This window comes from Squalius cephalus (assembly GCF_949319135.1).
Source record: "Squalius cephalus genome assembly, chromosome: 1".
Classification (NCBI taxonomy): domain Eukaryota; kingdom Metazoa; phylum Chordata; class Actinopteri; order Cypriniformes; family Leuciscidae; genus Squalius; species Squalius cephalus.
In genome coordinates, this window is record NC_137122.1 from 52961499 (window position 1) to 52973228 (window position 11730).

At 39.0% G+C, this 11730-nt stretch overlaps 1 protein-coding gene across 1 annotated transcript; it reads left to right on the forward strand.

Annotated features, from left to right (window-relative positions):
* The first annotated feature begins 851 nt into the window (after positions 1 to 851).
* LOC307161048 (protein phosphatase 1 regulatory subunit 27-like) lies at positions 852 to 9139 on the forward strand. Its single transcript, XM_079875506.1, has 2 exons — positions 852 to 1116; positions 8080 to 9139. Exons 1-2 carry the CDS (start codon positions 968 to 970, stop codon positions 8198 to 8200), a joined length of 270 nt encoding a protein of 89 aa, XP_079731632.1. The 5' UTR covers positions 852 to 967; the 3' UTR covers positions 8201 to 9139.
* Positions 9140 to 11730: the final 2591 nt, after the last annotated feature.

Below are 11730 nucleotides of genomic sequence, written 5' to 3' on the forward strand. Positions count from 1 at the left end.
TGGAATGGTAAAGGTGCATGACAGCTAAGGTGTTTGTGTGATATAGCCTACTCCTGTAAAGGATGATATTAAATGAATACATCTTCAAGCAATGCTTCTTCACCGTTGCATTATAATGAATACATTTCAACATAAATGAATACAAATTATGCAGATCAAGACAAATGCACACAGTCACACTTTTCAAAATAGCTTTGATTTATGTGCTGGAAATATAAACAGTTCAATTTCATTCATGCCATATCCAGTTATAGTTCACTTAACTACATACTCATGATGTGATATACGAATCTCATGATGTCTCACACTCGAATCGGCACAAAATAAACACAAACACAGAATTAACAAATAAAGTACAACATGAAACTCATACAATAACATATACTCGGTATTTCAATCATCTCAGCATTACCAGCATGCACCCTAATCACGGCACATTATATGCTAACCATGTGCTCAGAACCGACTGTTAACGTTAAAAATGCAGAGTTTTCTGCAAGTTGATGATGCGGACTCGCCATGAACAGAACGCCAGAGAGAAATGCACATTTACATAATTACATAATCAGAGAGTAGCCTATTTCTTTTTGTTTTGAATAGTTTTGTTTAAAAGTAGACATTTGAAGCTTTCTATATAGATACCTATATTTCTCAAATCTGTGAGGCACAAGCTGAGTTTCGGCACCCTCCAGTTCACGTGGAATGCAATTGATTGTGTCGGCGCCTAACATTGTCTGCTATATATTTGGTTCTTATTTATTAAATACAGGTAATTGGTTGATAAAACATTGATCAAAATTAAGATACAATTTATACAAAATGAAAACTCCATGTCTACTAGAAATAGCACAATTAACTTAATACATGGATCTTCATGTGTCTGTTTAGGGAGAATTAGTATAATTCCATATTTCCAATTCCAAACCATAATAAGAGCTGATTTGTATTTTTCTTCATCTTCTCAGGAATGGCAGCACTCCATGAAGCCGTTCTCTCAGGAAACCTGGAGTGTGTGAAGCTCCTGATAAAGTACGGAGCTGACGTTCATCAGAGGGATGAGAACGGATGGACACCACTGCATATGGCGTGCAGCGACGGTTACCCTGAGATTGCACGGTGAGAGTTCACACAAGCAACACCAAAAACCGTCTGAAAGCAAATTAATATTGCATTAGATTACCCTGTGCTTGCAAAAACAAATGTATTTCACTGACAAAATCACTCATACATCAACACATACAGTGCCCTCCACAATTATTGAACCCCCTGGTAAATATGATCAAAATTGGCTGTAAAAAATAAATCTGCATCGATTATCCTTGTGATCTTTCATTCAAAAAATGTGCAAAATTCTAACCTTTCATTGAAGTAAAAGAATTGAAAGTGGGGGGAAAATCACATTATGAAATAAATGTTTTTCTCCAAAACACGTTGGCCACAATTATTGAAACCCTTTCATTAAATACTTTTTGCAATCTCCTTTTGCCAAGATAACAGCTCTGAGTTTTCTCCTATAATGCCTGATGAGTTTGGAGAATAACTGACAAGAGATCAGAGACCATTCCTCCACACAGAATCTCTCCAGATCCTTCAGATTCCCAGATCCATGTTGGTGCTTCTTCTCTTCAGTTCAGCCCACTCATCAGGTTAGGGGACTGAGACGGTCATGGCAGAAGCTTCATTTTGTGCTCCACAACAAATTTTTGTTTTGATTTTGATGTTTGTTTTGGATCGTTGTCCTGATGGAAGATCCAACCACGGCCCATTATAAGATTTCTAGCAGAAGGCATCAGGTTTTGATTTTTTATCTGTTGATATTTGATAGAATCCACAATGCCATGTATCTGAACAAGAAGTCCAGGACCTCCAGCAGAAAAATATGCCCACAACATTAAAGATCCAATGGTATATTAAATTGTACACATGGGGTACTTTTTATCCTTGTGTTCACCAAACCCATCTAGTGTGTTTGCTGCCAAAAAGCTCTGTTTTAGTCTCATCTGATCACAGAACCCTGTGTTGTTTGAAGATCCAGTCATGTCTGACAATTAAATTTGCTGGAATTTGTTTTTGGAGGAGCGAGGAGGTTTTTTTTTTAAACCCTCCCAAACAACATGTGGGGATGTAGGGGTTGTTTGATAATTTTTTTTTAGGGGTTTCTGACCCTAAGACTCAACTAATCTCTGCAATTCTCCATCTGTGATCCTTGAAGAGTCTTTGGCCACTCAAACTTTCATCCTCGCCGTGCATTAAGATAATATAGACACACGTCCTTTTCCTGGCAGATTCATAACATCTTTAGTTGGTTATAACTTCTTAATTATTGTCCTGATGGTCAAAATGGGGATTTTCAATTCTTTAGCTATTGTCTTACAGCCACTTTCTAGTTTGTGATGCTCAACAATCTTTTGCTACGCATCAGAACTATATTCTGTGGTTTTACTCATTGTGATGGATGATTAAGGGGATTTGGCCTTTGTGTTTCCTCATATTTAAACTCCTGTGAAACACGAAGTCATAGCTGGACAATTTCATGTTCCTAGTCACCCTGGTGTACTAAAAAAGGTAAATATTAATGGGAATATACTTCAGAGATATTTTACTCGTAAAAAATTCTAGGGGTTTCAATAATTGTGGCCAACGTGTTTTGGAGAAAAACATTTATTTCATAATGTGATTTCCCCCCACTTTCAATTCTTTTACTTCAATGAAAGGTTAGAATTTTGCAAATTTTTTGAATGAAAGATCACAAGGATAATCGATGCAGATTTATTTTTTACAGCCAATTTTGATCATATTTACCAGGGGGTTCAATAATTGTGGAGGGCACTGTACATTAACTCATGCACTAAACATAAACAATGAACAATGAACCATGACAATGAATGGACAGTTTAACTCTAGGCAAGGCAAGGCAAGTTTATTTATATAGCACATTTCATACACAATGGCGATTCAAAGTGCTTTACATAGAAGAAATTAAAATAATAAAAAGAAATAAGAATAATTAAAACAGTTTAGAAAAATAAAAAATAAAATACAGTACAGTACAGATAGTCGGACGAGCAGTGGCACAGTGCTCATTCATTAAATGCATAGCTAAACAGATGTGTTTTGAGTCTGGATTTGAAAGTGACTACAGTAGGAGCACGTCTGATCTCCTCTGGAAGCTGGTTCCAGCTGCGGCTGGCATAATAGCTAAAAGCGGACTCGCCATGCTTAGAGTGAACCCTTGGTATTTCTAGCTGATATGATCCTAGTGATCTGAGTGATCTGTTGGGTTTATATTCAGTGAGCATATCTGCAATGTATTGAGGTCCTAGGCCATTGAATGATTTATATACCAGTAATAATACTTTAAAATCAATCCTAAATTTAACTGGGAGCCAGTGTAAAGACCTGAGGACTGGTGTGATATGTTCATATTTTCTGGTTTTGCTCAGAATCCTGGCGGCAGCGTTCTGTATGAGCTGCAACTGTCTTATGGTCTTTTTGGGAAGGCCAGTGAGGAGTCCATTACAGTAATCCACCCTGCTGGTGATGAAAGCATGCACAAGTTTCTCTAAGTCTTGTCTGGAAACAAAGCATCTAATTCTTGCAATATTTTTCAGATGATAGTATGCTGATTTAGTTATTGCTTTGACATGACTACTGAAACTAAGGTCTGACTCTAGTGTCACACCAAGATTCCTGACTTGATTTTTAGTTGTTTGACCCCTAAAGTGAAGGTATGCATTCACCTTGAGAACTTCATCTTTGTTTCCAAACGCAATGACTTCAGTTTTGTCTTTGTTTAACTGAAGAAAGTTTTGACACATCCAACTGTTGACTTCATCAATGCATTGGCACAGGGAGTCAATGGGGCTGTAATCGTTAGGCGATAGGGCTAAGTAGAGCTGTGTGTCGTCTGCATAGCTGTGGTAAGCAATTTGGTTCTTTCTCATTATTTGGCTCATTGGGAGCATATACAGGTTGAACAGGAGTGGCGCAAGAATTGAGCCTTGAGGGACTACGCATGTCATGGATGTCCACTCAGACTTATGATCTCCTATACTCACATAATAACCTCTCCCATCTAAGTATGACCTGAACCATTTTAGGACTATCCCAGAAAGCCCCACCCAGTTTTCCAGCCTGTCAAGAAGTATGTTATGATCGACAGTGTCAAATGCAGCACTGAGGTCGAGTAGCACCAGCACTGATAATTTGCCTGAATCAGTATTTAAGCGAATATCGTTTATTATCTTTATGAGCGCTGTCTCTGTGCTGTGGTGCGGTCGGAAACCAGATTGAAAATTGTCAAAGTATCCATTCGAGCATAAGAATTTGTTCAGCTGATTGAAGACAACTTTTTCAATGATCTTGCCTATGAAAGGAAGATTTGAGATCAGCCTATAGTTGCTTAATATGGTCCTATCCAGATTGCTCTTTTTCAGGAGGGGCTTGACAACTGCAGTTTTCAGGGAGTTTGGAAAACTCCCAGAGAGAAGTGAGGCATTTACCACTTCTAGGAGATCTGCTTCTAAACTGTTTAACACACTTTTGAAAAATGATGTGGGAAGTGTGTCAAGAGCGCAGGTTGATGTTTTAAGGAGCTGTACGGTTTCTTCCAAAATTTTGCCATCAATTTCTTTGAAATCAGACAAAGTTACTACTTTCTCAGGTTGTGGTCTGATCTGTCTGACCCCAGCGCAACTCAAGGATGTGCTGAACACCTTTCTGATATTATTGATTTTCTCAGAGAAGAAAGAAGCAAACTCACTGCACTTGTTGTCTGAGAGCATTTCACTGGGAATCTGGCTTGGGGGGTTTGTCAGTCTCTCTACAGTAGCAAAAAGAGTGCGTGTGTTGTTTAAATTACTGTTTATAATATTTGAGAAGAAAGTCTGTCTAGCTTTGCCTAGTTCCATATTGAAAGCATGAAGGCTGACTTTGTAGATGTTATAATGGACTACAAGTTTAGTCTTCCGCCACATGCACTCTGCTTTTCTGCATTGTCTTTTCATATTTTGCACTGCTGTTGAGTTTCTCCAAGGTGCTTTTTGTCTGCCACTCTTCTTCCTGACTTTAACAGGAGCAATATCATCAATTACACTTTTAACTTTTGAGTTAAAAGAATCAAGGAGAAAATCAACAGAGTCAGCAGATATACTTGGTGTTAAGGATATAGCCTTCATAAACAGTACACTGGTGTTCTCATTTAAGCATCTCTTCTTGACAGACACAGATCTAGCTTCAATGGCAGGAGAGATCAATATATCAAAGAAAATACAGAAATGATCAGACAGTGCTACATTCTTAATAACAATCGATGAAATGTTTAGACCCTTACTGATAAGTAAATCTAGAGTGTGTCCACGATTGTGTGTGGGTCCATGTACATGCTGAGTCAGATCAAAAGTTTTTAAAACACTTTTGATTTCTTTAGCCATGTTGTTTTCTGCACTATCGATGTGGATGTTAAAATCTCCAGCAATGGCAAAACAGTCAAACTCTGATGTAATTGTTGATAATAGTTCTGTAAAGTCCTCAGCAAAGGCTGAAGAGTATTTTGGAGGCCTGTAAATAATGATAAGTAAAATGCGTGGAGCACCTTTTAACACAATACCCAGATATTCGAAAGACAAGTAATTCCCAAATGATATTTGCTTACATTGATAGATATCTTTAAAAAGAGCAGCTAGACCCCCACCTCTCTTACCAGCTCTGCAGACACTCATAAAAGTAAAGTTAGGAGGGGATGTTTCATTGAGGATTGTTGCACTGCAGCTGTCTTCTAGCCAGGTTTCATTCAGAAGCATAAAATCCAGATTGTTTGTGGTTATTAAGTCGTTGACTAGAAGTGATTTATTTTTAAGTGAGCGGATGTTAAAGAGTGCTAACTTAACAGACTTACTTTTCCCCACATCAGTCTTAGTTTGACGTGTAATAGGGACCAGATTAGTTAGGTTTGCTGTACGGCTATTGAAGGCCTTAGGCTTTCTATCTTGTAATAGAACAGCAACAGAGAAAGATACAGGCACATTGGGTTCCCGTTTGTTCTGTAAACATTTGAGAAAATTACTGTTATCAAAACGGGGACCCGACACATATCACTGAGAGCTGGTATCAGTTGTTTTTGGTTCACCTTGAGCTGATGGAGGAGGGTGTGGGCCCTGGCGTTGTGGCAGAGGCCGAAGAGCTCTCACAGGAGGGGGAGGGCGAGCTGGGCCCGCAGGCTTTGGTGGTAATGGTGCCTGTCTTTTTTTGGTTGGTATCTGGGGGCTTGCAGCAAAAGAGTGGGATAGTCTGGTTCCAGCATGCACCAGTTCTTCCATTTTCTGTGAGAAGCACAGAAGTGGCGATGCTGGGGAGAGGGTTAACGTGTCTGGTGAAAGGGGCTGTTGCTCTGGTGTCATCGGAGGCTGTAATATGCTGTCCTGGCTTCCCTGGCTGTTTTCCAGGAAGTCGTCCTTGGGTGTTGAATCTTCAAGCAGTTCTGATATGTCTGTCTGTGGGCAGGGCAGGGCTGAGCTCTGTGGGCAGGGCTCAGCTGAGATTGTGTCCGTGAGCAGAGGTTGTTGTGGTGGAGTGGCGTTATCATGTCCATTTTGCTGCTGAAGTGAAGTCCCGTGGTCATTCATACTGTGTCCAGGTGTGTGTGTGCCGTTCAGATTGAGTGGATTGGCACACACTGCAGAAGGATGATTGAGGGAGAAGTAGATATTGTCCTTTAACACTCTTGAACCAAGTTTGTTTGGGTGATGGCCATCCCGATGAAACAGTTGTCTCTGACTCCAGAAAAGATTGAAGTTGTCAATGAAGTTCACTGCTTTTATATTGCAGGTGTTTTGCAGCCACGTATTAAGCCCAAGTAACCGTGAAAACCGGTTTGTTCCTCTTGCTGGGAGAGGTCCACTGATGAATGTTTGGACTTTCAGTCTTTTAAGTGTTTCAAAAAGTTAATGGAAATCCTTCTTAAGGAGTTCTGACTGCTCTTTATGAATATCATTCTTCCCCACATGAATGATGAGTCGATTTGCAGACTTATGTTTCATCAGAATGTTCTGAAGTTCCCTGTTTACATCAGAAGTTGTTGCTTGTGGAAGGCAGCACGTAGTTGTATCCCTGCTGCTAATGTTTCTGATTATGGTGTCCCCCACTATCAGAGTCCTGAGCTCGGCTGCGCTCTGAGCTGAGTGCCGCTGTCTGCTCGACCTTGAGCGCCAGTTAGCATCAGTGTTAGCTACTGGCCCATTCAGTCTGTGTTCGATCACATTCATCACGTTTGGGGATTCCTCATTTACATTCCTTAGTACTTCAAATCTGTTCTCAAGATGTATAGGCGGTGGTAGGAGACCAGTGTTTGCAATCCTTGTCAGAGCTGTATCTGGGGTAGAGGATGCTACTGCGGCAATATGTGTTGCTCGTAACAATCTGATGTCTCGAGTGCCTTTGGGTCTCGCTCCCTGTTTGTGCCATCGATTTGTAAGTCGATCGGCTTGTTTCTCTACCTGTCGAGGAGCACTGATTTCATGGGACTCACCGGTATGCTGAGGGTGTCCATGACGAAGCTCTGTTGTGTGCTCCGTCTGGTTTGGTGGTCCCGTAAGTAACTTTGTTTCAAGAACTGCAACCCTTTGTAAAAGTCTGTGGCAGTTGGTGCAGCAAGTAGATTCCAGAAGAGGCATTTTCTCTTATCCTTGTAGGCAGTTGTGTTTTCCTTTCCCGGAATGTAAGCTGGTCGGGTAAAAGAATTCTCAATTTTTGTAGTAATCCAAACTTTGTCGTATGAGCACTGTGCTGATTTGCTGAAGTTAAAATTAGTTGATAAAAGGAAATAAAATAAAGGAAATAAAATATAAAAAAATAGGAGATAAAATGTAAAAGCGATAGAGCAAAGCGTGGAGCAGTAAGCAAGAGCGTCCGAACAGTAGCTGAGCAGGAAGTCAAAAACTCTACTATAACTATACCAGACAGTACAATGACAGGTACTGTTTTTTCCCCAAGTATACTGAAGTGTACTTGTTTTCCAGAGGGGGTATCAGATTTGCTCAATTATTTGTATTAAAATGTCAAATGTAATTTTTTTTTCTCTAGGTACCTTCTCTCTCTGGGTGCCAGTGTGGAAGCAGAGAATGAAAATGGGGAGAAACCAGCAGATCTCATCGACCCAGACTGTAAAGATCTGCTCAAACTCTTCGAGACAGGCTGTGTTTGAGGGCTGAGCCGCAGAAGAACTGAGGAAGAAACGCAAGAATTTATGATCACTGTCCTGAGCTTCTCATTTTGTGTGGTTGAACGTTCTCCTGGATATTCTTCCTTTTTTTTTTTTTTTTGTTTTTTTTTTGGCTTTTAGCTGTAGATGTGACTTTAGTACAAGGCTACAGAGGAACAACAAACAGTACATATCTGTTAGCTTTGAAAGTCAAAACGCTGCCATTCACAGCCCATTTTATTTCTGTAATTTAAAGTATTTCTGAGTGAAACATGATATTCAACAAGAAGAAAATTAGTGATTTTATCCATTGGGAATAGATTGGATTATGAAAAGTCGATGTTACATACCAGATTGTCAGAAGGTTTGAGTGAAGAGGATGAAAAAGGAAGAGAGATTTCTAATGGTAGACATTTAGTTGAGGCTAAGCAAGTTATTATATTTTAATAAAAGATTACAAGGACAAATATTTTTCTCTGAAATAACACAATAATGCCAGGACTGTATATGTAAAGATGCATGTGTATGTGAACTTCACAGGAGCACCATACATTTGCACAAACCAGCACCTCTCAGTGTTTACAGATCTTTTCTGAATGCCATCTGCAGTCGTGTTCATTTTCATTGCTGTGTTAAACATATATTGTACCAGGGGTCCCTTTGACATGCTCATGATTGTCAATAGTTTCAAAAAAAGTGATCTTTTATGTGACAAGGGATTCAATCCTGTTGATTTAAAGAGTACTGCACTCCCAAGATGGGCCGCTGTGCTGTCTGTCTGCTGGGCAGCAGGAGCGCACACTGAAAACCTGGAGAAACACTGAAGGTTCGTGCACTACTGTTAAACCTGAGGGCACTACTGACATTTGAATGTCTCTTGTCAAAGTCTTATCTTTATCTTATTTTTTACAATGGTTTCGTAAATAAATCTGCTTTTTATACAAATATTGAGTTGTCTTTAAATATTATACGAAAAAAGAACAAGTACCGGTACATAATGCTGTGTAACAGGAGGATGGATTATGTTTTTCGATTAAAATAACAAAATTACGGAACAAAATAAATTTCTAAAGCATGGGCTCCTCAACATCAGATCACTCAAACTTGTAACCTTGTCACAGGTGTGTTTGCAGGCCGGAAGACGAAGACAGTTGAATAAAGTTCCAAATGTAGTTTAATAACAAGTAATCCAAAAGGCAGGCATTAACACAACAGATACAAAACGGAGACCTGACAATGAGCAAAGGCTCAACTTAAAGGTATAGCGGAGGATCTTTCCGAATTTTAGATAAGACCCGCCCTCTCCACTTTTTGAAAAGTTTGATTGAGTCACCAGAATGACTGACAATTAGGAGGACCAATAGTATAGGCATTCCACCCGGAAGTAAAAAAATCCTCCACTATATCTTTAAGTAGCGAACAGAAGGTAATTTACTAAACACAGCTAAACTGAACTAACTAATGATCATAGCCATCGAAACAGATGAGTGGCGGGAAACAGAGACAAAGAAACACATTTGACGTGATGAAAATAAACGTCAGTAAATTATGGAGTGCCACAAGGATCTGTGTTGGGCTCTCTATTATTTTCAGTATATGTGCTGCCGATGATACTCATACAAAGTTCTGTCATGAAACTCTAGATGGAGCAGGATGATACTGTAGGTCCTTAACTCAATTTGTTAGTGATCATATCGTTATCTACATAGCACAGCTGATTGGTTACGGTTGCATCAGAAGCTAATGAGCTTGCTGCTTAACATTCAAATACTATTAATTAAAATTAAATTAATTCAGATAAGACCCAAATTGAACCAAAAACCTGTTCAGAGAATCTAATGCTTTACTCTATCCTCTACAGTTTAAAATCTGGGTGTTATATTAGACAGAAACTTTGAAAATCATATTTTTTACAAAAATATTTGTTACAAAAACAGCCTTCTTCCACCCCAGAAACATTGCTACGTTCTGGAACATGCTATCTGTCAATTTATCAATTCATCATGCTCTTTAAGATCATTAAACTCTGAACTTCTGGTAGTACCTAGGATATAAGTCCACTAAAGGAGGGAGAGCGTTTTTGCATGTGGCTCCTAAACTCTAGAATAGCCTTCCTGATAATGTTCAGGGCTCAGACACACTCTCACGGTTTAAATCTAGATTAAAGATGCATTTCTTTGGCCAAGCATTCACATAATGCATCTCATTCACATTATACTCCGGTTATATCAGATCAAAAGCATGTGACTATCGACTATCTATTGCTTGAAATGTTATGAACAGCAGCTATGCTAATTATTTTCCATTTGCTTTTCTATTCTACTTTGGGATGCTATCCAAAGCACGCCAGCTCCAGTTTGGATTGAGCGTCTTACGGAGATTTTAGATGACCAAACACCTGTGAAGAGAGGACGCCAACCCCTGCGAGGACTTCAGATGATGCCAACTCTGAATCATACAAAACTGCCAAATTGTCTATATATTGTAATCATTAATCACAGTTGGTAGTAATTGCTTTAAATCTCACTTCCATTGATTGAATTTTCCATTAAATATAAGACAACGCTTCTCTGCCATTGATGAAATTTTCCGTGGTTTTTCACTGTTATATGGGGGCAGTATTAAACATCTTCTGGAAAATTATAGAATCAAGGGATAAAAACACAGGAAGGAACAAGCGATAAAGGCATTGCTTATGCATGCGATTTTCTCAGCTTTTTGTTCAGAATGTTGCTATTTTTATTAAACTTACCAACATTCATGTTTTCATAAAAAAAGAATGCATGAAGCTAGAATAAATTTAGAATTTAGGTTTCTGCCTAAATTAATACATAATGTTAGCTAACTGCATGATCTATATATTGTCTTAGAACTTTCTGACATATGGACATTACTTTGGCACATTATGTAGAAACATGCATTTTCTATAAAGCTGCTTCAAGGCATTGTGAAAGGTGTTATACAAATACATGTACATTTAAAAAAATAAATAATAAAAATGCTGTAGTCTAAGAGTGAATACATCTGTCTGAATTCCCAGTCTGGAGAAGATCATTATCTAGAGTCTAGAATTATGAGTTTGTCATTTGTAAATAAAACTTTGCTCGGTCATTCATGTGTTTGGAACTCGTAATTATGATGTTATTGACTCAACTAGAGCACATAAACACAGCAGTAAAGGGACTCTCCTTCACCAGGAATGAGGAAGCTGCTTTACAGACACTCCTGTTTTACACACGTCACTCAAACACAGAAGCAGGAAACTATTTCAACTCCTCTGTTCAGTACAGTAACAGTAACAGTAGTTTAAACGAAGGGCGCTAGGTCATGTTAGTTTACGCAGCTCAGGTGGTTTGCTTACTATCTGGCGTCAGGGTGACGCATACCCTATTTGAAGTTAGTATTTCCTGTAACAAGTCATTGTCATGGAAACTAATATGCAGCAGTGCCAATTTCAACCAGAAGGCAGCAAATGTCTGTATGGTTCAAAAAGCAGTGCATAGTCTGTTGGCACGTGAGGCTTACACATGCAT